Below are 25,269 nucleotides of genomic sequence, written 5' to 3' on the forward strand. Positions count from 1 at the left end.
AAAGTGTTTCAATGGGTTGATCTCTCGCGCAGATGTTGACAAGTCTTGCTGTCTTGCTGCTGCTTGTACCTGCGCATCCCGTCTGCGCCTCCCCCGTTGCCAAGGTAACCGCCCTATCAAACGTAAATATTATAGACTCAATTAAATGTGAACTGCAGCAAGAGTAATTAGCAGTGTTCAAAGTCGTAAAGTCTACAAGATGTTCGTGTCAACAGCAACGGGAATCGTTTGCCGTATTGTACTTGATCAAATAAATGCAGACGTTGTACTGTATGTGTCAAATGATCGTCGATTGGCGTATGCGAATTGCAAACCACATGAACAAATAACCTTTGAGTAGCAGCAAGAATCGTCAGTAGAAGTATTTAAAATTCACGGTTGTCATAAAATCTTGGAGATTTTTGTCTCTCTGATGACCGCTTGTTTGGTTTCCCTCGGATAATGTCATGATTTTGAACTTAGTTGGCTCCCTTTCGATTTCATTGAGGTAAAAATGAAAACAATTAAATAACTGCGACTAGGAAAAAAAGTGCACTAGTAGTATTGCATTCACAGTCATTTTTTTTTGGGGGGGGGGGGTATTTTTTTGCTGTTTCATTGAATTATTTTTGTATGTTTGTCTGAGAATTTATTTTCTGTTTTTTAATGTTTTTTTGTTTTTCTAAATATTTTCCTGTTTTTCAGATTTTGTTTTCAATGACAGAAAAAAATATTCAAAAAACAGAAAAAAAAGTCCGGAACCAGAAAAAAAAATCAATGAAACAGAAAAATATTTACTTACTTATAAAAAAAAAAAAAAAAAAACGCCTCCACCACCCCTAAAAAAAAAAAAGTCAAAAAAACATGAGTGTTTTTTTTTCAAGAGAATGCAATACGCTTCCATACAAACATTCATCAAATCGATAAACATTTCGTGAAAGATGATAATATCATATTTCAGAAAGTTATTTTTTGCATGAGGTGACACCTTCTTTCATGAGTGAAGCCAAACTTGGAAATTGTCCCACTGTTGCACTGATCAATCAGAAATTTTGATCATTATTGACATTTTTTTTTCCTATTTATTTTGTAAAAAGGAGTTGAACATTGAAAAACATTTGCATTTTGAAAGATATCCCATAAATCGCTCTTTACAATAATGGTGAGAATTCGCGTTTGTAGCGGCATCTCCACTCGACTTAGGTGGTCAAAGTGTCAAGCTGCAGACTCTTTGTCATTGAAAATAGGGTTCCCAGTGGGAGGTCAAAGTTCACCATCTGCACTCCGACATGCACATTCACACAAAAGCTCCTGCCAATAAATCTGATTTCAGGATGAGTCCATCTGTGGCAGAACTTTGTGCGGCGCCGGTCGAGAGTGTGTTTCTACCGACACAGGCGAGCCCGTCTGTCGCTGTTTGAAGGTCAAAAATCAAAGAAAAGAAAAAATATTTCATCATTTTGCTTCTTTCTCCCACCGTCTGATGAAATTCCTTCTCTTTTGTTGCGCAGCGATGTGAGGCTTCTGAACACTGGGTTTGCGGCAGCAACAGCAGAAGTTACCGGAACCACTGCGAGCTGCACAGAGACGCGTGCGCCACGCACGCCAAGATCCACGTGCAGCATGCGGGACTTTGTCAGGGTGAGCGCAACCGCAACCACAACGACAACAACATACACACAAAGTAGCACAACATGCATCGCCAGATTTGATTTGATTTTTTCCCCCATTCTTGGTACTCGTAGTTCCTGGTATTAAAACTGTCCATTCGTTCTTTGGATCCAAAAGTTCCTTCGTTCACCCACTGTGATAAATGACCCGAACTAAACAAGCCACTAATAATGAAAGTGGGCTAACTCCATTTTTTTTTTAATCATTTATCATATTTTTAACATTTTGGCTTTCTTTAAATATAACAATTTTGGATGTTCATATTTGATCATTTTTCTTGCACTTTGATCCACAATTGAGGTCAAAATCTGTCAGTCCATAGGTTGGATCTCGATCAATATCATCTCGGTGCCCTGAAAAGAAACAACTGTGATGTAAAAATAAAGTCGAGTGCAATAGTGGTCTAAGTCCAAACATCCATCAAATCTATTCATATTTCACAAAAATACTTAAACGATTGGCATCCATTAATTATGTTGTGGCGTTTTCCTGGTTTCTATTCGCAGAAAAAACAGCAAAGACTGACGTGAGTCCAGGTAAGAGCGAGTTTAATCACTCCTTTTCCATGGCAGCCAACTTGTTGTTGATCTTATTGTGTGGTCGCAGTGGTTTGTTTCGTGCCTGATCGGGATTGGCTGAGGGATCGAGTGATCCGGTGGGTCCAGGCCGAGGTGACGTCCGACAACAAAACGATCTACGCCTCCACTGTCGATGACCTCATGCAAGCTTACTTTCAGGTCTTACTTTTTTTTTTTTTTTACTTCCGATTTGTCATCGTAAGACGAGGGCCTGATTGTGTTGATTTGCTTTGTGCAACGTTTGAACAATTTGCTGCAGATGTACGACGACGGAGATTCGCAGCTTGATTCCAAGGAGTTCCTGACCTTCTTGAAACATAACGAAACGGCCCTCAACCTCACCTACTCCAACAGCTCCGAGACCAACCTGCTGCTCAGGTGCCAGCAATTTGCACAAGTTTGCCATTTTTGCGAAGGGAAAGGTCTTGAAACGTTGTGTGTGGCAGGTCTCTGTGTGCGGACGCATTGATCGAGCTGTCGGACGACAACGCAGATTGGAAACTGAGTTTAACCGAGTTTATTAACTGTTTGACGCCAAGCTTCCGTCCGCCTGAAAAAAGTAAATACATGCACACGTCATTTCATTTCATTTCTGATATTTTTAGCACCCAATTGATCGTTAATTTGCAGACATGCTAAATTGTGGCCGTGATGTAGGAATAGTTTGAGGTATGTACAAAATAGAAATGAATGATTATTCCTGGATTGAGCAAATGGGGTCCACCTCCAATAGAAGACATTGGTAGACTAGTATGGAGGACCAGAACTGCCAAAATTCAAAATAAATAAATGACTAAAACAGATATAAAAAAACATAAATTAAAGCCCAAAAAAATATATAAATGGAAATATAAATAACAAAATGTGTTTATACACATAAATAAATATTTGTATTTATTTCTACATTTATTTTTATTTTTGGAATCTCGGTTTGTATTTTTGTATTTATTTTTACATTTATTTATTTATGGATGGATGTATATTTTGTTGTTTTTGTTTCCATTTATATTTATTTTATTTTATTTTTGTAATTTTTGAATTATTTTTTTATATCCGTATTTATTTTCACTTTTAGTCATTTTTAATTTAAAAAAATATAAATAAATAAATAAATAAATAGAGCCTTTTTGTTGCTTGGACCAATTCCATGTAATGACATATTTTCATAGATTGGAAAATAAATGAGTTGGAACTTAGAGCTCGAACGCCAATTCATGCAACACAAATGCAAAATTTTTTGGTCAGTCTGTGTGTGTACCCAAACCGGCCCAGACCCAGTTTGTGGGGACCCTGGAACGAGAAGACATCATGCATTGTAGTTTCTAGCAAAAAGTGTGTTTCATTTGCTTACACAGACGTCTGAGTTGCTTATGAGCACGTTGGAACTCACTTCATGGCACGCGCGTTGTATTTATATTGTGTCCCTTTGCGAGTTCTAAAAGCAAATGTTTGAACTTGCTGGTTGTTGTGCCTGTAGAGTGTTGGTTGGAGGACGAGGCGTTGGAGGATGGCGCTGAAAGCAGGAGGGAGTGCAACAAGTGCGTGTGCGCGTGTGGAAATTGGGTGTGCACGGCTCTCGCGTGCAACGGTGAGATTCAACGCCACTAAAACATAACAGGAAGAAAAAAACGAAATTTGTGTTGACTCGATGAGTTGACACGTGTTCATCTTGAACATGACGTGAGTTGAGTTTTAAAAGCATTTTGTGATATTTATTTGTATAAAGATGCAGTAAAATAAATTCACATGCAAGTTCAATTTTTACAGCTTTCTCTCGTCATTATTTTTATGATTGTTATTATTACTCCAGAACTGAACATTTTTGGAGGAACCTTTCAAGTTTGGACTGCAGTAACATTGCCAGTAACGACATTTTTTTCTGATTGGCTGATTTCCCAAGCATGTCTCAGTAAGGCCTCCAGACAGGCTCCTCCCCCCTGAGGGCAAAACACGCCCCTTCTATGTAAGCACTCAACGCCGCCGCCGCCGCCACCGCGCCGCCATCGTCCCCCGCACCCTGGGCGGCTTGGTTGGGCCCGTAGTAGAAGGGAGCGGCGTGGCTGAGCGTAGGCGGGGCCGCTGAGCTCAGGTAGGAGGCGTAGGCGGGAGGCTGGTAGGCCAGGGTGGGATGGCGCTGGCGATGCTGATGCTGCTGGTGCATTCTGGGAGGCGGGGGGAAGGAAGACGTCAGGGCGGCCATCAAGGACGGCTCGCTGGTCCACACGGAGGAGGAAGACGAGGATCTGCAGTCTGGAGAGGAGGACTGTGGTTACCCAATTTGCACACCGAACCCAATCTGCAGATTAGGAAATTGGAAGTATGGCAACTCCATTTGGACCATCTCGGTTAGATGGTCCAAATGGAATTCAAACTACAAGGACTACTTTTTCCAAAGTGTGCTTTTTACCTGAAGCTACCACGCCGCAGCTGGAGGACCTGAAGAATGCGGACTGCGCTTCTTTCTGACGCTGTCCTGGAAGAGACATAAAAAACAATTGATTCAATGCCACTGAGCTGGATGAAAAATAATAATAATATTCCATCGTGTTTGTGTATGTGGGAGTGGCGGCATGTACTGACGTCTGGGCATGCGCGGGCCATCCACCGTCACCTTGATGGCCCTGTGCAGTGTGGCCACCTGAGGGGGCGTGGTCAGGACATTGATGGTCAGGGTCAAGCTCTTACCTGGAAAGGAAAAAAAAGGTGAAATGGCACTGTAAAAGTTAACAAATGTTCACAAGGGTATTAAAATTAATTAAACGCGATAAAAAAATAAAACTACTCATCCATTTTACTTAATAGCTCAACTTGATTTGCTTTCCAATGTCCCTTAAAGGGTTATTATTACACCTTTCAATGCTATTTGTTAGCCAGTCTATGGAGTTTTCAATTGTTTGTTAGCATTAGGCTAGCAGATATTCCAAAGGCAAAGTTGTGCGGCTTGTTTTGAATACGCATCATGAAATTCTCTCTTTATTTTGACAGTAAACTTTATCTCGGAGCGGCAATAAACAGCTTGAAGCCTCTTGAACTACCAAGTTTCAGTGACACATACATTATTATTTAGCTTTCCTTCTACCTCTGCCGCTGCGACCGACGAAGCGGAGGTCGTTGAAGTGGGCGTGTCCCTGCCTCATGATAGCCATGGCATTGCGTAACTCGGCGCTGCTGTTGTCATCGTTTCCCGCCATCAGCGTGACCACGGCGCCGTCTGGCACGTCGTTGCCCAGGGACACTACCTGCACGATGGAGGAACATGTCACATGACATACTTTGTCGTTATCAACATGATTACCAGAGGATAATGATGCTAAACCGTGCTAACTCTCCTTACCTTTGCATAATAGTGCTTCAAACAGTAAATCTTGCGATATAATATGGAGGTGGTTATTATGTAAATTAGCCCACTGTTACATCACAGTAGGGCGGAATGCAGAAAAGCTCACTCACACTTTTTACATTTCCAGATAATCAGATAACTAAAGAATGACGTAGTTGTTTAATTTCCTACATAATGGATGTGCAGGCACTCCAGATAAGTCCCATTGAAATGCAGGATCGTGCTCACAGTGAAAGGTCGAGGCAAGGTCTTGTTGCACCTCCAGTGATGCGGCAGGCTGCTGCACAGGAAGTTGGGGCTGTCGGTGGCCACTAGGCCTCTGGGGGACGCTGTTACACGTTCGCGTGAATAGCACTCTTCGGTTTCGTCCAGGTCGAGGTTCGACGCAGATCGGTGCTTCATCGCAGCATCTGATTGACAACCACACAAAATGTATGAATTATATTCTTATAATATTACTGTATATATGTTAAATGAAAAGCTTGCTTGCAAACACGATTTTTAAGTGGTATGGTAGGTATATTTCCTTTGATATCTAACATTTCCCATGAATAAGATTTCAACATTTTCCTCAATGTTTCTACGATATATCTTATTTTCAATAGAATAAGATTTTGCTCTCAAAAAAGAAGATTTTAACCCTAAAAAAGTACTCAAGACTTGTTTCACCTAAGACTTTTTATTTAAAAAAAATATATACTTAATATTAGGAAATAACACTTATTTTTTAAATGTATTTTCTTTGAAAACAGATTTATAAAAGAAAAATATATATATTTACCGCACGCATGCTTCCGGCCCTTCTATTTTACGTCATCAAAGCGCGCCGGGATTTCGCTTAAACGTAAACACAACACAAACGACAACGACGACTTGCTGGACAACTTTACTTTTTGGTGAGTTTTACTGATGTCTTCCTCTATTTGTCCTTCGTTGCTTCCCTCTGCCGCTATGTCTTTGTCTTCGTCTGGCTTTTCTTCGTGTTTTTTTTTTGTGGAGCACTGATGACTCTTTAACCGCAGTTTTTGAATACAGGGGAACCGTTTTTATTATTCAGATTTTACTACCGGTGGGGATGCAGTGCGGTTAAAACACCTGCCAGTGTGTGTGTGTGTGTGTGTGTGTGTGTGTGCGTGTGTGTGAGCGTGTTGTCTCAATACTGTTGTCCTAAATTGTTGTTTTTGGCCTCAGTGTGGTATTAATGATAACAAAAGAAAATCGCCCAAAAATGTGGTTTAGGTTTATTTTTGTCAACTGTGGTGGGGGGAAAATGTTGCCAATTACACTACATGTGTCGTGTTTAAAATCTGTGAGATTGATGAAAATGTGATGTTCTAAAAATATGTTTTTATTTAGTATCAGAGTTTGTGATTGGTCGACAGAGGTCACATGGCTGGATCGACCGTCGCCAGCTCCCGAGAACGTCCTGCTGCATCCAGGACCAGTTTCATACCCGAGATACAGGGCATGATGTATGAGTACAACACACACGCACAAAAACACACATTCAATCTCAGTTTCACACACTTTCTCTCACACACGGACGGTCACACTGACCTGTGTAGAGTGTGTGTCCGGTGGCACCAAAGAGACTGTTTGAAGCCATGACAGCCTGTTGATGAGCACGACACACAGCAACACGTGGTCACACGCCACGATACACAAGGAAGGCATCATACGCACTCCAAAATGAAATGCTTCAAGTGGCACTATTCCCATTTCTGTGCTCTCAAATGGGAGGTGCGTCATTGAAGCGTAAAACATGTCCACTCCATGCTGAGTCATCAAATATCATTTGAAAAGTTTGTATGATTAAAAGGAGAAAAGGATACGTTTTATCAAAATGTTGATATGGATTATATGGATTTTGCTTTTAATACAAAATATTTAGAACCGGGAAGAATGCGTTTATAATAGTAGTGTCACAGAAGTGAAGATGTACATGAACACATTTATTTTATGCAAAAGATTGTTTTAAAAAAACTTATTTTCTAAAAGACACCACATGCTGCTGCACCCAGTTGCTGTGTGTGTGTGTGTGTGTGTGTGTGTGTGTGTTACTCACCTGGTGTGTCGTCGGTGGTCAGAGACGCCTGCGACCAAGTCAACCCCAAAACCGAACCCCAAGCCTCAGCGTGAACCTCTCAACCTCAAACCCAAGTCCCTCTCAGCTGTGTGATTGATAGCTGCCGTTGGCCAATCACGGCACAGAGGAGGCGGGCCGGGGAAAGATGAGAATGGATGTCCGAGGATGTGGTTTTCACTTTTGTGGCTTGTCCTGGAACTGCTTTCTCGACATGCAAATGGGAGGTTTGTCCAAATGTGGCTGACTCACCTGTGCGTGTGTGTGTGTGTGTGTGTGCGTGTGCACGTGTGTGCCAGGTTTGCCCTGGGAGACGCTCGCAGGCCGCTGCACGAGACAGCAGCTCTGGTTCAGGACATTGTGCATACGCAGCTCATCACCATGGTAATGCATTGTTTTATACACGCACACACACACACATTTTGTGTAATCGAAATGTCTTCATTTATTTTCCATTGTTTCTTAAGTTTCTAAAGGTTTTGTGAATTTTTTTCCCAAAAAAAACATCTATATAAAGAAAGTCAAACATTTCAAAATGTTGCATTCAGACATGTGCACTCACTGTTGCCCCAAGAGGAAGAGAGTGGTACTGCAAGACCAGACTGCTCTTGTGATTTTGCGGCTTTCAAATGCAACATTTTTACATAGCAAAAGTTGTTTGTGATAACAATAGCTTGGGACTTTCCACATGACTTAAACGTTTGACTTACTGATCAGCTCCATCAGGCCAGTGAGGGTGCCACACTTCGGGGGTCAAGGGTCATCGCCGTGGAGGACATCCTTTTTCTGATGCGCAGAGACAAGGTCAGCACAGTAAACACTCACATATCATGTGGAACACTTGGGAAAATAACCTTTTTCTTGGGAAATGGGACCTTTTTTTTTGGAGGAAGAAAAATATTTTTCCCCCTGGAAAAAAAATGACGTCCATAATGTGAGATTTTAAAAAAAGTAAAAAATTGTGATCGTAAAAAAATCGTAAAAAAAAAAAAAACCTTGGGAAAATACTTTCTCTGACAAAAACGTGGGGGAAAATATTTTTCAATTTTTTTTCCTGGAAAAAATCAGTCTTAGAAACATATTCTCTAAAAATAATAATAATAATAATGTGGAAAAAAAATCCAGGGAAAAACATTTTCTAAGAAAAAAAAATTTGGGGAAAATTTATCTTAAGGAAAATTTGCAAGGGGAAAAAACTTTTCTTTTGAAAAAAATTCTACAGAATTTTATTTTTTCCAGAAAAAAAATCTCTTCTTAAAAAAAAATATTCTAGGGAAAAAAAATTGAAATTTAATTTTTTTTCTTGAATTTTTTTTTTAATGACTGCTGTATGTGGCAAGAAAATAAAATGTATTCTCTTTTCTTGATTAAAAAATATGACCCAAAAAATGAAGCAACTTTTTTTTCACCTTCTCAAAAAGTCAGACTTTTTCATAAGTAATTAATTGTTGGTAAGACGTGAATACATTTTCGCGTGTGCGTGCGTATGTGCAGAGGAAGGTTTCGAGGCTGCTGAAGTATCTCCAGTTCCGAGATTACAAATCGAAGCTTCTGAAGGGTCTGGACGACGACGACGGAGTCGAACAAGGTCGGCCTCTCGAGACTTTTTTCCATGAAATCGTGAATCCTCAATAATAATAATCAGAAGGATTTGGGACGAAGGCGCGGGGTCGTCGGGCACGGTCGCCGGGGGCAACCAGCGCCGCCAGCGTCTGGCTCAGGATTACCTGCTGTGGTTGGACCACACCAGCGAGCTGGTGTCGCTGGCCGAGCGGCAGGAGGTGGACCCCGTCAAGCAAGAGAGGCTGGAGGTGGTTGCCGTGGCGACGCACCCTTGGCATCTTGTTTTGGGATTAGGATTCTAATGGTGGTTATTATGGGATTGCAGCGTTTGGAGCGTCACAGCAGAGCCATGGACCAGACGCAATACGCCGAATTCTGTGAGAGTCGACAGCTCAGCTTTGGTAACTCGTTTTTGTTGTGTCGTAACATCTTGACATATTTCATCATCTAGACTCTAATATTAGGTGATTTTTTTCTTTCAATTACATGTAATATTATTTGAACCTACTTTAAGTCCAGTTTGTGTGTGCGTGCAGCCAAGAAAGCGTCCAAGTTTCGCGACTGGCTGGACTGCAGCAGCCTGGAGCTCAAACCCAACGGTGTCGCCATGGAGATCCTGTCCTACCTGGCTTATGAGACCGTCGCCCAGGCAACCGCATCATCCATCCATTCATCTATCCAAACATACCTTGAAATATTTTTTTTTTAAAAAGTTCTCCTGCTTGCAGATTGTGGACTTGTCTCTGCTCGTCAAGCAGGAAATGGTGGCAAAGACCAACGCCGTCACTCATGTCATCTCGGCCAGCCACATACACTACAACACGCATGTTGAGGTTCACTCACGCGCACGTGCACAACACACACACACACAGCTGGAGTCATGTCTTTCTTTTCTATTTTATTATTTGTTTTTCTGAGGTCAACTTTGCTTGTTGTCCGGCAGGTCAAGAAAGAATCAGACTCCCCCGAGGCCACGCCTCCCTCCACTCCTGGCTCCTCCCACTCATCCAAGCCCCTCCTCCAAGGCAACGGAAGCCTGGACGGGCGAGCGCGGCAAAGAAAACGCAAAAAGGTCACAACCAAAGATCGAGAAATATCTCACAAGTTATACTATGAGAAAACTGTAAAATATTTATTTTGAGATTATTTTTTTTTCAAACTTGATTTTCACTCAAAATCTAGTTTTGAGGAAAAACATTTAAACTAAAATCTTACTAAAACACTCACTTTTTGAACAAAAAAATAACCTTTTTCTAGATCTTAAAAAAAAAAATATATATTTCCTGTGACTATTTTTGAAGAAAAATGTAAAAAAAATAAAAGCATACGACCTGACAAAATATTTTGAAAAAAAATAGAAGTTGCTCTCAACAAATTTCTTAAAAACTTTCTAATTGAATATTCTAAAAAAAAATTTTCATACTGAGTGACCCAAAAAAAAGCTTAAACAGAAATAACTTTCATGAAGTAATTTTCCCAAGATTTTTATGCCCCCCCCCAAAAAAAAATCAATTTGTAACAACACAACCCCCCCACCAAAATGTGTACGGTAAAGATATTTTTTTCCCATGTCCATAAATGTATTAATTCATAAGACTTTCAGAATTTGTATTTGAAAATGTGTTGTTGCAGAGCTGTCCTGCCACAGCAGAACCTCCGAGCGGCGCCATCCAACTTTGTCACATCCGAGAGGCCATCAGAAGATACAACTTCAGACACACCGTACGCGCTCGTGCACGTTTGCATTCAAATGGATTTCCGTGTCCACACGTGTGATCAAACTTTTGTTTCCGTCAGAGCGCCTACAGGAGGAGTGGGATGTCTTACCTGGCCTGCTGATCACCACGCACCGTTTTTTTTTTTTTTGGTCTTTATTTTCTTTGTTCAGTGGACATCACTCACCGTACACAATTTGGCGTTGCCAAAATAAACTTTATTGGTCACTAACACAAAGACGTAGAACACAGCGAGCTCACGTTGACGGTTTTTATTTCATACACTGTTTAAAAAAAAAAAATGCATTCACTGTTGCTCAAAGCTTTTGAGCGCTGTTGACCAGGCCTTCTCGCTCCGTCACAAGTTCTCCGTAGCGCTGCTGGAGCTCCCGCTCTCGATCCATCTGACGCTCCACGTCCTCACGCAACGCCTAAAGCACACACACCATTAATATGCTAATAAAAGTCTATTGAAAAAAATATTGTGTGTGTGTTAGTGACCTCCAGCCTTCTGGGAATGGCCATGTCTTCTTGTTTCTTTAGCTGACTGAAAGTCTCCAGCTCCGTGGCCGCTTGCTCCACCTAGTGTACAAAATAAGTATAACACTGAAAACCAGTTTTTAGGCTTCAGATGCATTGTGGGACATGTATGCTGTTGGCAATCATGCATTTTTTCAAAAATGTCCACTAATTGATACTTTTATATTTCGTTTTGAGTTTTCGTAATTAACAATTGCCAACACAATCATTGAGCTCATTTCCTCATCCCTAAAAGGGTGGTTGGGTTTTTTTTTTTTTTTTTTTTTTGGGTGGGTGAAGGACATGAGGAGTTCGGAGGCCGACCTGCTCCCACAGTTCGTTGTGCTGCTTGAGGAGGCCGAGCGCTCTGGACTGGAAGCCCCCCAGGAGGATCTTCAGCTTCTTCTCCAGTTTGGCCGCCTTGCGTGCCTCCGCTGTCATGTGACTGCGGTTCACCTGCACGCCACGCAAAAGAAAACACCATCAGTAGCAAAATACACAAAAAGACATTTTCTTTGGGGGCGGGCGGAATAAAAATGTCTAAAAAAAAATGTGAACTTTATTCCAACGGGGGAAAAAAATTACATGACTTTTTCCTTAAAACAACAAACCAAAAAAATGAGTTGTGGAAGACAAGATAAAATGTATTAATAAACATAAGACTTATTTTCTGAATGTGTTTTGTTTTTTGACAAAATTTTGTCTCAAAAAACAAAACATCTTTCTATGGCAAAAAAAAAGATTCAGGTAAAAACAAAGAAAAAAAATGTTTAGATTTTTTCCATTTGATTTTTCCTGAATCTTTTTTTTCCCCAAAGATAATTAGAAAATATTTTTCTGTAAAAACCTGACTTTGGGGAGAAAAAACAACAATAAAATAAAATTTATTCTAAAAACCATGAACTTTGGTTTTACTTTTTCTTATTACACCTTTTTAAAAAACAAAAGAGGAAAGAAGACTTTCTGTAACAAAAAAAGGCTTTTCAAACTTAAAACTCCTGCCTGGCCCAAAAGTCAAAAAAACATTTTCCTTGAAAAAAAAACAACATTTCTTGGGGGCTTTCCCTCAAAAACTCTATACTGGGAATTCATAAAAATAAAAACAAATTCAGCTTCCCTGAATTTGGATTTTTTCTCTCTCTAAAAAAATAACAAAAATCAGGGGCGTTGCATGCGGCTTACTTCAAGTTTCTTCTCCATGCTCTCAATTCGCTCCTTCTTGTTGGCCATATTGTAGCGGGTGTATCTGTTTTGTCCCGGCAGGTACAACACCTGCAGCACGCACACGCGGCATTTGTAAAAGTCTGGCGGCGAACGCCGACGTCAACGTGGAGGCGGCCTGACCTGGCTGTAGCATTCCTCCCACACTTGGCAGTAGGCCTCCATGCCGAGATCTCCGTGGCCCATGCCCGCCTTCACCACCTCCATCTCGGCCGCCAAGATGGCTTTGGCCTGAACACATCAAAACATTCATTTGGATTGATTGATTTTAAACTCTTTCACTGCCATTGACGGCGATGGACGTCAAAGAGGTCAAAGTTTCAAGTTGGTGAGCTTTTTGCTTCTACAATTTTGTTTATCTTTCAAAGTGTTCTCTAAACTTAATTTCTAAGCCTCTCTTTTTTTTTTTTTTTTTTTTACAGTTTTTTAAAAAAAAAATCTTTATTGAGCTTTTATTTAATTCAGTTGAAATAAAGAACAAAGATGAATCCAGTGAAAATAAATGACAAATTTCATGCAACGACGGCGCAAAGAGGAGAGTGGACCTTGTCCATGTCGTCGGTGCTGACGGTGTTGTAGGCGTGGCCGTCCAGGTAGGCGATGTGCAGGGCGTTGTTGGAGGCGGAGGCGGGCCCGCGGGCTTTGACGCGCTGCAGCTGGCCGGCGGCCGTCGGATGGTGAAGGCAGTCGTAGTGCATCATGGTGATCATCTCCCGCTTGACCAGCTCGTCGGCCACCTGCAGGTCATTCAGCGCCTCCATGGGCGGACGCAGCACCGACTCGTTCACCTGGCGACGCCCGCGCACACACACACACACACACACACACACACACACACACACACACGCACACACACACACACACACACACACACACACACACACACACACACACACACACACACACACACACACACACACACACACACACACACACACACACACACACACTTGTATGATGCTTGTGTGTACATCAAGTAGCATGTTAAAGATTTTTCCGTGGATTCTGTTGTGGAGTTGAGTAGAGAAAGGCATGCAGAGAAAAAAGGAAGCGGGGGCCGTGCGCAACCCCGTTTGACGCAACAGCTTGGTGAAACTGGAGACAAAGCTGAAGGTAATAATACGAGGTCTCATTTTCTGGGGTTTTACTATCATTGTGGGGACATTTTGGTGGTCCCCACGAGTCCAAAACTCTTTTTAAGGGTCAAAACTTGTTTGTAGAGTTAAGGTTTGAATTGGATTTTGGTTGAGGTAAGGCAGTCTGTTATGATGGTTAAGGTCAAGGAAATACATTGTGTCAATGAGATGTCCCCACTAGAAACGGAAACCCAACGTGTGTGTGTGTGTGTGTGTGTGCGTGTGTAAAACGTTACCTCAGTGGGTCTGGGCAGGCTCCTTTGTACAGCGATGTGTCGCAGCTTGAGCTCCTTCTCCCTCTCCGCATCGCGCTGGGCCTGAAAAGCACATAATACACGCACACATCAACACGGCGAGCATCTGACAGAACCCAAGCGCGACGTAAACCAATGTTGGTGCATCTGAAAGCTTTTGTGTTCTGTAAATAGTCGTGTATTCCCACTAGCAGTGTGTGTGTGCGTGTGCGTGCGTGCGTGCGTGCGTGTGCGCGCCGACCTGCTTGCGCGACTCCACGTCGGAGGCGTCCTCCACGTAGCCAACCTCCATCTCGGTCTCTTCCAGTTCTTTCTCGGCGTTTTCGGGCAGGACGATCTCAAAGTCGTTTTTGGGCACAGGAAGTGACATCAGACCCTGCCGCAGCTGCTGCAGACTTTCTCGTTGCTGTCGACAAACGCAACAAGTCACTCAGCAGCATCCACAAATTGCTGAACAGTCCCCCCCCCCCAGAAAAAAACGATTTACTTAAAAAAAAAAAAACATCAAAGTAAAATAAAAATAAAAAGTCTCCCCCCCGCCCTCACCAGATGTTTTGCGAAGGTGGGGTCAGCCAGCTGCTCCTCGCTGTTGATGTTGAGCTTGTCCCTTAGTGGCGTGCGTGCAGGTGTCAGACCAGGCGTGGTCGGCCCCCGTGGGGTCAACGTCACAGCCGCTTGCGGGGTCATGCCCTCCGACCCTTGGCCCTGCCCGGGAGTTCTGTGGACGACGACGCGCTGAACATGATTGGGGCAAGGCCACGGCGGGTGCGGGCGGAGGCGCGCTTGCCGGCGGTTACCTGAAGGGGGTGCTGAGCACGGTGTTGGGGGTCTGCACTTGCTGCCGTTGGGGCGTGACGCCGCTGAAGTCGCTGTCGTGCAGCGGCGTGTTCAGGCCACCCTTGAGTGGCGTATCGATGTTGGTCAGCGCCATCAGATTCTGAGCTTCCTGGGAGGATGCAAATGTCAAATGGGATTTGAGCTTTGAATACGGAAATCATTATTGTTAGTTTCCCTTTTATTATTTCAAGTCATGTTCAAGGGTTCAATTCAGTAACATTAGGATGTCAAATTTGGGGTTTAAAAGATGGGTTTAGGGTTTCAAATTTGTGTTGTAAACTAGGGTTAGGGTTTCAAACCCCGCATGGTGTTTCACCGCAAGGTTGGGGTCTAGAGGTTAAGGTTTCAAATTCAAGTTTCAAAAACATTTTAGGGTTTTAAACAAGAGGTAAGGTTAGTTGGGGTTTCAAAATTTGGCTCGGGATTCAAATTAGGGGTTTGAGCCTAATCTAAGGTTTCAAACGAGATTTGATTAAAAAAAAAAGAGTTTCAGACATCAATTTGAAATTAAGGTTTAAAATTGGGGTTTCAAGAACAGTCTAAGGTTTTAAGCAAGTCTTATGGCTTCAAATTAGGGTTTCAAGTCTGGACTAGCGATTCAGACCAGGATTTAGGGCTGTGCGATATGGCCTAAAATTTACATCACGGTATAAACTGCATCCCTTCACAGTAACGGTATATAATTAGTGGTTTTTTTAATTTAATAAATAATTTTCTTACTGGTTTGCATAGTCTATAGAAGCTAGCGTTCATATCGCCCAGCCCTACCAGGATTATGGCTTCAAATTATGGTTTCAAGGCTCTTAGAATTTCAAAATAAGGGTCGAAGCCACGCTTCAAACAACAGCTGGGTTTTCTAATTAAGGCATCAAACAAGTGTTAAGGTTTCAAATTGGGCTTCCAAGACATTAAAGCTATGAAAGAAGGTTTCAAATGAGAATTTGAAGCTTGGATTAGGGTTTTAAATCAGGGTTGTGGCAATTAGGGTTCAAATCAGCATCTTGGAATGAGACGTGGAAGCCGTGAGCTGACCTGCATGATCCTGTCCTGAGCGGCGGGCGTTCGCGGCGTACGCAGTCCGGCGTTCATGTTGTTGGTGATGCTGTACTCGGACAGCAACGTGGAGGAGGCGCCGTTGGCGCTCTCGCTCTCCTCGGCCGCCTGGCGGGCCACCTCGCTGGCCACGCCCATCTTCACCACCTCTTCCAGTTCGGCGTCGCTGATCTGTCGGGAGGGACGACCACATTGTCACCGTATCGCATGTGGGCACTTTCGAACCCTAACACGAGCCTTTATGCTCAATCCGGTGCAAGCATTTCCATGTCTCGATTCACGTGCTAGCTGAAATAAAACCGTTAGCATCGGGTTGTTACCTGCGGCGCGGGCAGGACCAGCTTGGAGCGCTTTTTGGTGAACTCGGCCACGCCGCTGGTCTGCAAGATGGCGGAGGGCAGGTCGCTCTCCTTCTTCTTCTTGATCTTCTGCTTGTCCTTCTTCCGGTCTCGGTCCTCGCGCTCGCTGCAGAGCGACGACAAACGCGCGGCGTGAGGCTAACACGCTAATGCCTGCAAAGTGCTAACGCTTGCCACAGTGACTCACTTGCGCAGCTCGCCATCCAAATGCTGCTGGCGGAGACGCTTGAAGTTGGGCGCCAGTGGGTCGTAAAGCTCCATGCTGGTGTCGTAGAAGCCCTGAAAGCAGACAAAATGGCCGCTCAGACATTATGCGCCTGTCAACGCACACAATGCAGGACGGTGAACCCCCAGAGTTGGATACAATCTTGGAGTTTATTGGGAGTGGGGAATATTTGGGGTTTTAACTCTTTGACTGCCAGACGTTTTCAGAAAAGGGATGCCGTGGGTGCCAGCCGATTTTAAGCATTTTGACTGATCTTTCAAGGTCCATATAAAATTATGTGTTTGGACTGTGGAAACACACATACTACCAAATGAAAGATTGGACTCTCATCTTTCATCAGAAAAAAAAAGTTTGTTTCTACCGTTTTTCAGTAATCAACAATAGAAAATGGTTAGTTTCACCTCTGTTCTGAAACAAACGTCTTTTAACGTCTTTGGCACTCCTCCATAGGATTTTACTAAACGTTACTTAACGTTTTTGGCAGTCAAAGAGTTAACTGCTAAAATCAGCAATTGGAAACCTTTTTAGACATTCTACGACAGCATTTGAAAATTTTCTGCTAGTCACGTCGGGGTTCGGCCCCCTCAAATCACGAAGGTTCACTGTAGTAAGAATTCAAAGTGATAGTGATTTACAGCGGCAGGTTTCTTCTCAAAGGGGATTTCGGCATTGTAGTCCACTCCTCGCTTCTTCTTCCTTTTCTTCCCGATGCGGATGCCCGCCGCTCGCAGCTCTCGGCGCTTCTGCAGCGCCGCCAAACGCCTGCACGAGACGGAACGTACACGGTGAATATTGGACGAGAGCGAGGAAAAGATCAACAGCTCGATCGGATGCAAACGTGACCTAGCTTCCTCGAGCTGCTTCTCTCTGGCCTTCCTTTTGGCCTTCTTGCCCTGCGTGTTGGCCAGGCGAGCTCGGGCCTCAGAAAGCATCTCCAGTTCATCTGCAAACATTTCAAAAGGTCCATCACTGACAATCAAACACAACAACACTCAGAAAACATCAAGCCAGATTAAGTCAGGCTTCAAACAAGGGTTACATTTTCAAGACAATGTATTGATTCAAGCCAGGGTTGGCGTTTCAAAGTAGGCTTTATAAACAAGAGTCAAGGTTTCAAACAAGGATTAAAGATTTAAATTAGGGTTTAAAGAGTGGGTTGGGTTTTCGGATAATAATTTAAGAGTCTGGGATTGGGTTTCAAGAGTTATTTTTTTAATGAGGGTTTAAAGTCAGAGTTTGGGTTTCAGATTATGGCTTGGAGTCTTAGTTAGGGTTTTAAATTAAGGTTTAGAGGATGTGGTTTCAAACAAGAGTTAGAGTAACAAGCCAGAGATTTTGTTTGAAAGTAAGAGTTCCAATGTAGGGCTTTAAATCTGGACAAGGATTGTCCTCATATACATTTTTTTCTGTCTTTTCAAAGAATACCAGAAGCCACGAAGTTCACGCCCACCTTCTCACGACAGGAACTCAACATTGATAAAAATGGTTCCTAGCCACTAGTGAGGTTTGTGCACCTTCATCCATGTCCACGGGGTCCGGCCTAGCTGGTTTGGTCTCAGGGTTGGGGTCTATCTCTCCCGGCTTCAACTTCCTGGGGTCCTCTCCCACTTCCTCCTCGTTGTCTCTCTGTGCTGCCTTGTCACTAAAAATCACACATAGCGTCAAACGCGTCTCGACGAGAGTCGTGCTGGTGTCATGTGGCGCGGCGGACAAATGCGAGCGTACAGCAGGTATTCGTAGTGCTCCAGACACTGGGCGGCCGTACGTCCTATGATGGGGGCGATAGTTCTCCACTGGGTGGGCATCAGCTTGGCCAGGTGAAGAAGTTTCTCCTCCTCTTCTCGGGACCACTCTGTTTTTTTAATGCTGGGGTCCAGCCACTCGTACCTGAGGACAAAACAGAGACAGTACGTGATGTTAGTATGTGATATTATATTACATACTTAAAAGTGGTGGGAAGGACAAACTCACCATCGGGCTTTGCATTGCTTTGCTGACTTGCGGTGGAGCAATGAGGCGATACGGGACCACTGATTTTTGCCATATTTCATAACAGCTGCCTTGAGGATTTCATCCTGGAATTCGCAGATTCATGAATGATTAATATTTGCATCAGATCGGATTCCAAATTGGCCTAAATATCATTTGTGCTCAGTGATAGTACATTCTTGAATCCAGCCCAGTGAGCATTGACATTATCAAGGAACCTGTAATATTTGTTGCATCTTTTTAGCCACTTTCTCCCTAAAAATGTATAGTCAATATTCTAACGTATTTTAACGCATTAATAATGTTTGCTCATTCCTGCTCTACAATAACATGCAACATTAACCTTGCACAGTATAGTGGTTGTAATTATTTGGATCCACTTCAGTAACTCATACTCATGACGTTAGTTGACTAATTTTCTAGGCTGGCATAAATAAGAATAATAGCGCATTATAAGACATCGATCTCCTGAACTTTGTAGCTAGCTTGTAGCTATGTGGCGCTATTCTGCGCATTTATTTAAAGCTAGCGGAGTTAGCACGAAGCTAGCCAAGTTAGCCGTGCCAACGCGTACCTCCGTATTGCGCCAAACGCCTCCTTTAATCATAATCCGCGGCATCTTGGCGGCTTTGTTGTCTTCTTCCTTTCTTCCACAAGAAACAAAGCAAGTGAGGGCGCAAAAATATTAAGAAATTAAAACCCGCAGCGCGCAACGATCGGCTGGAAGACGAACGAGTCGACCGCTCACGACAAACAGGAAACGTGCCACTTTCTTTCTTCGGCTTGGAAAGAGGACAGTAATTAGACGCTTCATGGGGAACTACTGCCCCAGCAGGACAAATGGGAAATGACAACAACAGTCTTGTGCAGTGAGTGGGCAAGCAAGGTTTCAACTTGGGCCACTAAAATGTGAATGTAAAATATGGGAATAATGTATTTCAGTAATAAAAACAAATCCTTAAATTATATTAATTGTAGCTACTATTGTTTACTTTCGAAAACTAGATACACACAATTTTGGTACAGTACACTTTTTTTTTTTACAGTATTTGTTATATATATTTAACTACGAATATTATTGGATTTTTTTTTTAATTGTTGCGAAGTTAGCTATTTTTAGTGTTTAGTGTCATGTATTTATTTTTTGACTTGACCAGTCATTCAATGCATCAATTACATGCATCTATCACATTTCATTTATGCTTATACATTTAAATCGGAGGGAAAAAAACTCAACACAGTGTCTGGCATGATAATGTATTTATTTCAAGATACATTTGACCCATTGCACACAAATGATACCAGACTACAGGCACGTGTGCTTTTTCCCCTACACGTTAGCACGACACAGAGAACACGTCAACATCCAAATGAGCACGGACATGCACAAACCAGGCCCCGGAATGATCGCTACGAGAGACGAGCAGTGAGTGATGATGTCATAGAAGAGTGGACGCAACCAAAAACAGAAGGACATGGAGGGGGGCTAATAGCTACAATATTAACACTGAGCACCATAAAAAACAATAAATAATTTTCATATGGACAATGAAATATTATCATAAACATATACTGTATATTCTTTATAATCTGCTCACTTTCTTCATTGGATAAGAAGCACACAATTTCACACAAACGCATTCATACGTTCTCAGTGTTACAATAGTGTGTGTGCGTGTGTGTGTGCGCGTGTGCGTGTGCGTGCATGAGCAGGGACACACGGGATGGTCTACAGGTGATGCTTAGCTTGTTGGGGGATCACATGCAGACTGATATGTACAAGTTCAGCTCGTAGCCATGAAGCCCCTCCCCCTCGCCTTGCTCCGTCCCGCCCTCCCTGCCTCCCCCTTCGCACGCCCTGCGCTCTATTTCAGGTCGCCGGCGTCGCCCTGGATGGTCTTCTTGATGCGCAGCAGCATGGTGGTGAGCCACTGGTCCAGGCGGGACACCGAGTCAAACTCCTTGACGGCCTCGGTGAACGCCTCGCTGTTCTGCTCCTCGTGCGCATCCAGAAGTTTCTGTGTGCGCCAGCCGCCACAAGGCCGGGTCAGAATGATGCAAATCGTGAGCACAATTCACATTTCAAGCACAAGGTCTCGTTTTCATTTCAGACACATTCGTGCACCATATAAGGAAATCAATACATGTCCAACATCATATTTGACACGCACAGGTCAGTATATTAGGTACACAATGATGTAGTACGGCGGTTCTCAACCTTTTGTCAGTGACGATGATGGCTGTGAAATATTTTCTAAGCCAAGTACCCCCTAACCAACGCAAATCATTTTTGGGTTAACAGCAAACATACAGCAAGAAAAAGTCAACAAATCCGTCTTACCTTTAACAATTTCAGCTCTCTTGAGTCTGAGAAAGCGGGGAACATTTCCTCATACTTCTCGATGGCCAACTGCAAACACACAGTTGGATGTAAATATAAATATTCAGGTCATAAACATAGTAACAGATGGAGCAAGGTGTGTGCGTGTCGTGGTTGGTTGGCGCGTGACCTTGGCGTTGAGCTCGTCCACGATGAAGTGACACAGCGAAGCCTTGAAGAAATACTCTTTGGCGTTGTACTTCAACAGCGGATTGTCCATGGTGCTCATGGCCACCTGACACAAACACACGCTGAACGCTTGATTCGGCCTCTTGCGATCCCATCAAAATCCGTCACCGTTTTCCTGCAGAGGTCCTGTCTCATGCAAATGAGCCGCTGCTCACCCCCCCAGGCCCCCGCCATTGTCAACTTCCAGGCACCATCAGGAATGATTTGTGAGTTCAGATTATTATCAATCAATGGCTTTCAACACAAAGGCCAGTGAGTGTCAAAAATCCAAGGGTACCATGCACAGTGCCCAGTGGCGCTTTTCTACACCGTTTCCAAATGAGCATATAAAGGCTGGTTTCTTCGCAGTAGTAGTATGAAAGAGGTTTGAGTTCGGGCTTGCACGAAGCTTCGATGGCGCTCGCTACCTGTTCATAGATCTCGATGGCCTTCTGGTACTGCTCCAGCTGGGCGCTGTAGTGTCCCACCTTCAGCAGACACTTGTTGGCCGAGCTGAAATGACGCAAGCGCAAAACAATCGCAAAGTGAGGGCCTTTTTTGTGTGTTCGCTACGCTTACCGCAACGCCTGGAAAAGTACCTGTTTGACTCCTCCCCTTTGTAGTAGTCTGCCGCCTGCTCGTAGTGGGCGATGGCCTGCGGGACGCAAATGTCCCGCGCATGACGCACATATCATATGAATGACTGCATTTGGCGCTTTTACCTTCTCAATGTCGACCAGCTCCGACTCGTAGATCTCCGCGATGGTGATGTGATGTTTGGCTGCGATGGTGAAGCGACCCTGCAGGTGACGGACACACCATAATGTTAATCGTATTTCATTTGAATGCCGCAACTACTGTACAAAACATCAACAATGGAGACAAATGAGCTCTTTATTGAAACTATGATACGAAATTTTGTGTGAATGACATAAATCAAATTGATGTCATCTACTTGCTAGCTTAATACGGTTTGAAAATACACGCCCAAATCAATGCAAAAATATTCATCTATTGTAACCTTTTTTATTATACCAAATATCAAAATGATGATTTTGAGAAATATTGGACATATTTAGCAGTAAACTTGACACCATTTTATTTTATTTTTTTTAAACGTTTAACAGTTTATAATGACTATTTTTTTTGGTTTGTCAGGCACATACTCTAGATTCATTCACTGACATTTATTTGAATAGGTACACAATCACCACAATTGATTTGTAAAATAATAATAAAAAAACACTTAAAGACGATTACAACCTAATTCACTGTTATTACATAGTAATTACATAGGAACAGCAAGCGTAACCCACAAGCCACCTATTCATCCATCCATCCGCTAATTTACCATGCATCGATCTGTAACTGTCGTTTTATGACAAAATTGAAACCCTAAGGCAAATCCTAATCACCACAAATCTGTAATGGGTTCCACATTCCATTTAGGAAACTGTTTTGAAGGGCTTATCAATTAGCGTGTTAAGGATTTATTGAATACAAAAGAGTATTTAATTAAATATTTTATTAAGACTAAATGCACTGTTATTACACAGTAATAACATAGGAATAGCAAGCATAGCCTACAATCCACTCATTCATCCATCCAATCATCTGTACCTGCTGTTTTGTGACAATTCTTTAATCATTATTGAATGAATTATAAACAATTAACAACGCATTTAGCCTTACACAGACCCCGAAGACAAGACAAAACATACAAATGCACGCTATGCCACGCATACGGTCACATGGACACTCACCATGTCGGTGTAGATGTCAATGGCTTGATTTAGACAGTTGATGGCCTCTGCAGGGAAAGCGAGACGGAACGTTTACATGTGCTTCCCGTCCGCACATGGCGGCCAAGTGACGTTGACGAAGATTGCGTTTCTCACCCTGTGGGTCGGCCTTCTTGTAAGAGTTGCCCGCATCCACGAAGCTGGTGGCTGAGTCGAGTTTGTTTTGAAGCTGCATGTGGAGCCGGGCCGCCTGGCAGAATGCGTTGCCGGCAGCTAACACACACACACGCACACACACGAGTGCTGGTTTGCTCATTAGTGTTTCTCTCAAGTTGCTAATAAGACAATTAAAATGTCATAGCTGCAACTCAAACGAGCCTGTAATAGAATACAAAGTGTAGTCGAATGTAACGCGTATTGTCGACCTTCAATTCTGCTGAGTCACGATTCATGAATGGCCGCCAAGCTAGCGGACATGTTAATGCTTCTGTCCGACGGTAGAATCGTGTGCATGTGTTTTCTCACCGCTCCAGTTCTTTGCCATCTTGAACATGTTGGCTGCTCGAGCGTACATCTCACAGGCATCCTCCACCTTGTGGTTTCCACTGTAACACGCACGTACAAACAATCACAAGTGGCCCGGGGTCATACCTTGATTTGCACAAATGTTGTTTTGACTTTCAGCTTCCATGAAGTCTTATGGGCAAACGTGACATTACGCTATAACAGACAAATGTAGACAACTGCACTTGTTTGTTTACAGTCAACCTTCAGTCAATGTGAAGGCAACATCGAGCTCTTCTTCTCTCTCGCCTCTGGAGACCTGAAGATGATATTTAATCGGAATTTGGAAGGTAGCATTTATTTTGATATATTATTTTTGTTGTTATTGTGTTTTTTAAGTGCTATAGATTTTTTAAACCAAAAATGTAGGTATAAATATTGAATAGAAGTATTGTATTATATTCCTTGAAGAGGGATGTTAATATGCTATAAAAACATATGCCATCTTTCTCACTTTGGCGCGGACACTATGTGCAAAATATCAAGTAGGTCGCATGGAAAACAGGCGTGACCCATTTCAGTGATCAGTTTTGAGGACGGCGTCTAATTACAGATCTCGTCACAGCGTTCACGTGAGAGAAAAGGAGATGGGAAAACACATTGTGTTGTCATATTAACACGAGACTCACACCACACAAAACATTAGCAATTGCTTTTAATATCATCTCAAGTGTTTCTAATTTATTCAAGAGTGTGCAACAAAATCAGCGACTTTGGTGATGTATAAATAATATCAAATGTTTAGATTCATACTTGTGAAATAATTCAGTGTGGTAAAACATGTCATCAATCATATAGTTTACAAGCAGAGTTTCATAAGAGTTTATTGGACGCATTCTCCTTATTCTCCGAAAAACGTCCAAAACGAACTTGGCCAATTATGCTAGCAGGCTAACCAAAATACGACAGGTCACGTGACACGCTCTCCCATAGCTCCACCCACTTCCACCTGCTGCGCATGCGCATCTTTTTAATCAACCGACCGCAACACACAAATAGCGACCCGACTGCGATCGTCTCCACCGCCTCTCTGCGTCTCCAGGCCGGCCCTGTCACGCTCCGCGATGGGATGAGGAGGATGGGGAGGGTGGGGTTGGGTTGGGTTGGGGGGTACACACCCACACACATCCATCCACACACACACGGTGCGTGACAGGCCCACGCAACGCGTGTGACGACGTTTAGAAATTGAAAGAACACAAAATGCCCCCGCGGGATCACATCGCTTAGATTGACAAGCAAAACACATCAAAGCGAAAAGAACGTCCTGAAATAAAAGGGCGTCGCAAAAGGAAGAATGTGCCGCATAAAGCAACACTTAACAGACGTAGACACGCACGCACACACGGACACGCGTCCAACGGCCATTTACCCGAACATTCCGCCGAGAAACGAGCCGGACGCTTTGACCTTCTTGTCGGCTTCGGCCATGAGCTGCATGGCCTCTTTCTCTTTGCCGGTGTTGTCCATGACGGTGGCCGTGGGTGGCTGTGCGCTGGCTGGCTGGCGAAGGTGAAGGTGACGGGGTGACGGCACAAAAACGGCCCGATGATGTTCCGCAGTGGAGGCGAAGGCGGGGGGCGCAGGCAAGAAGACAGACGAGCCCGCTGTGGTGCTGCTGAGGCGAAGGCGGGAGGGAGGCGGGGAGGACAGAAGAGCCGGCTGGTGCTGAGGCTGACAGCGCTCTTCTTCTACTGAAATTATATTACACTAGCCGCTCGCTATCGCCACCAGCTGGATGAAATGTGAACGGCAGAAACCCTGGGGCAGTGATTTCCGTCTAAAAGCGACAACTTGATCGGTAATATGTTTGTAGCTGTTAGTCATGGATTGTCCCTAATAAAGATTATTTGAATGATTAAAAAAAATGTATTCCATTTTGTTAAATATCT

General features: G+C 43.3%; 5 protein-coding genes across 11 annotated transcripts in view; 2 read left to right on the forward strand and 3 right to left on the reverse strand.

Annotated features, from left to right (window-relative positions):
- Positions 1-3,980, forward strand: part of LOC144061107 (follistatin-related protein 1-like) — a 14,701-nt gene extending 10,721 nt beyond the window's left edge. For all 5 annotated transcript variants that reach the window (XM_077581220.1, XM_077581222.1, XM_077581224.1 and 2 more), the window contains 8 exons: positions 33-104; positions 1,313-1,402; positions 1,491-1,620; positions 2,157-2,186; positions 2,257-2,387; positions 2,488-2,606; positions 2,675-2,787; positions 3,706-3,980. In XM_077581220.1, coding sequence (XP_077437346.1) covers positions 33-104; positions 1,313-1,402; positions 1,491-1,620; positions 2,157-2,186; positions 2,257-2,387; positions 2,488-2,606; positions 2,675-2,787; positions 3,706-3,836 — 816 coding nt within the window. In that variant the 3' untranslated portion in view covers positions 3,837-3,980. The remainder of the gene's footprint in view (positions 1-32; positions 105-1,312; positions 1,403-1,490; positions 1,621-2,156; positions 2,187-2,256; positions 2,388-2,487; positions 2,607-2,674; positions 2,788-3,705) is intronic.
- On the reverse strand, positions 3,976-6,078 carry runx2a (RUNX family transcription factor 2a). The gene is made up of 5 exons (XM_077581219.1): positions 5,797-6,078; positions 5,308-5,467; positions 4,809-4,913; positions 4,636-4,701; positions 3,976-4,478 (listed from the first exon to the last, which is right to left on the reverse strand). The coding sequence occupies exons 1-5, from the start codon at positions 5,968-5,970 to the stop codon at positions 4,135-4,137; spliced, it is 849 nt and encodes a 282-aa protein (XP_077437345.1). The 5' UTR covers positions 5,971-6,078; the 3' UTR covers positions 3,976-4,134.
- supt3h (SPT3 homolog, SAGA and STAGA complex component) lies at positions 5,959-11,412 on the forward strand. Of its 3 annotated transcripts, none has more exons than XM_077581218.1 (12): positions 5,959-6,000; positions 6,951-7,040; positions 7,951-8,035; positions 8,369-8,455; positions 9,146-9,239; positions 9,314-9,462; positions 9,540-9,615; positions 9,751-9,863; positions 9,943-10,047; positions 10,158-10,286; positions 10,847-10,936; positions 11,012-11,412. In XM_077581218.1, the coding sequence occupies exons 2-12, from the start codon at positions 6,958-6,960 to the stop codon at positions 11,051-11,053; spliced, it is 1,053 nt and encodes a 350-aa protein (XP_077437344.1). In that variant the 5' UTR covers positions 5,959-6,000; positions 6,951-6,957; the 3' UTR covers positions 11,054-11,412. The 3 variants fall into 3 exon arrangements, with proteins under 3 accessions (XP_077437344.1, XP_077437342.1, XP_077437343.1); XM_077581216.1 differs by lacking the exon at positions 5,959-6,000 and adding an exon at positions 6,375-6,464; XM_077581217.1 differs by lacking the exon at positions 5,959-6,000 and adding an exon at positions 6,386-6,464 and having other exon boundaries at positions 6,925-7,040.
- Positions 11,187-19,290, reverse strand: cdc5l (CDC5 cell division cycle 5-like (S. pombe)). Its single transcript, XM_077581210.1, has 19 exons — positions 19,098-19,290; positions 18,506-18,609; positions 18,260-18,421; positions 18,049-18,176; positions 17,378-17,477; positions 17,170-17,296; positions 16,496-16,587; positions 16,270-16,414; positions 15,929-16,120; positions 14,857-15,005; positions 14,606-14,777; positions 14,301-14,465; positions 14,042-14,122; positions 13,215-13,457; positions 12,793-12,900; positions 12,631-12,720; positions 11,773-11,904; positions 11,431-11,511; positions 11,187-11,360 (listed from the first exon to the last, which is right to left on the reverse strand). The coding sequence occupies exons 1-19, from the start codon at positions 19,140-19,142 to the stop codon at positions 11,247-11,249; spliced, it is 2,430 nt and encodes an 809-aa protein (XP_077437336.1). The 5' UTR covers positions 19,143-19,290; the 3' UTR covers positions 11,187-11,246.
- Positions 19,291-19,766: 476 nt separating this feature from the next.
- napba (N-ethylmaleimide-sensitive factor attachment protein, beta a) lies at positions 19,767-25,071 on the reverse strand. The gene is made up of 10 exons (XM_077582751.1): positions 24,750-25,071; positions 23,339-23,418; positions 22,970-23,086; positions 22,835-22,881; positions 21,794-21,871; positions 21,671-21,726; positions 21,500-21,584; positions 21,034-21,138; positions 20,865-20,933; positions 19,767-20,541 (listed from the first exon to the last, which is right to left on the reverse strand). Exons 1-10 carry the CDS (start codon positions 24,845-24,847, stop codon positions 20,389-20,391), a joined length of 888 nt encoding a protein of 295 aa, XP_077438877.1. The 5' UTR covers positions 24,848-25,071; the 3' UTR covers positions 19,767-20,388.
- Positions 25,072-25,269: the final 198 nt, after the last annotated feature.

This window comes from Vanacampus margaritifer, chromosome 12 (assembly GCF_051991255.1).
Source record: "Vanacampus margaritifer isolate UIUO_Vmar chromosome 12, RoL_Vmar_1.0, whole genome shotgun sequence".
Taxonomy (NCBI): domain Eukaryota; kingdom Metazoa; phylum Chordata; class Actinopteri; order Syngnathiformes; family Syngnathidae; genus Vanacampus; species Vanacampus margaritifer.

Excerpts from the sequence above, each read along its gene's own strand:
- runx2a (XM_077581219.1), bottom strand. The coding sequence starts at position 5,970 with ATGAAGCACCGATCTGCGTCGAACCTCGACCTGGACGAAACCGAAGAG. Across the intron at positions 5,468-5,796 it reads CCTTGCCTCGACCTTTCACT|GTAGTGTCCCTGGGCAACGA; the intron begins GTGAGCACGATC and ends TCCATCGTGCAG. Across the intron at positions 4,479-4,635 it reads CTGCGGCGTGGTAGCTTCAG|ACTGCAGATCCTCGTCTTCC; the intron begins GTAAAAAGCACA and ends CCTCCTCTCCAG.
- supt3h (XM_077581218.1), top strand. The coding sequence starts at position 6,958 with ATGGCTGGATCGACCGTCGCCAGCTCCCGAGAACGTCCTGCTGCATCC. Across the intron at positions 9,463-9,539 it reads TCAAGCAAGAGAGGCTGGAG|CGTTTGGAGCGTCACAGCAG; the intron begins GTGGTTGCCGTG and ends ATGGGATTGCAG. Across the intron at positions 10,048-10,157 it reads ACTACAACACGCATGTTGAG|GTCAAGAAAGAATCAGACTC; the intron begins GTTCACTCACGC and ends GTTGTCCGGCAG.
- napba (XM_077582751.1), bottom strand. The coding sequence starts at position 24,847 with ATGGACAACACCGGCAAAGAGAAAGAGGCCATGCAGCTCATGGCCGAA. Across the intron at positions 23,087-23,338 it reads GATGGCAAAGAACTGGAGCG|CTGCCGGCAACGCATTCTGC; the intron begins GTGAGAAAACAC and ends TGTGTGTGTTAG. Across the intron at positions 21,139-21,499 it reads CCATCGAGATCTATGAACAG|GTGGCCATGAGCACCATGGA; the intron begins GTAGCGAGCGCC and ends TGTTTGTGTCAG.
- cdc5l (XM_077581210.1), bottom strand. The coding sequence starts at position 19,142 with ATGCCGCGGATTATGATTAAAGGAGGCGTTTGGCGCAATACGGAG. Across the intron at positions 14,778-14,856 it reads GTGCTCAGCACCCCCTTCAG|AACTCCCGGGCAGGGCCAAG; the intron begins GTAACCGCCGGC and ends CGTCGTCCACAG. Across the intron at positions 14,123-14,300 it reads ACGTGGAGTCGCGCAAGCAG|GCCCAGCGCGATGCGGAGAG; the intron begins GTCGGCGCGCAC and ends TGTGCTTTTCAG.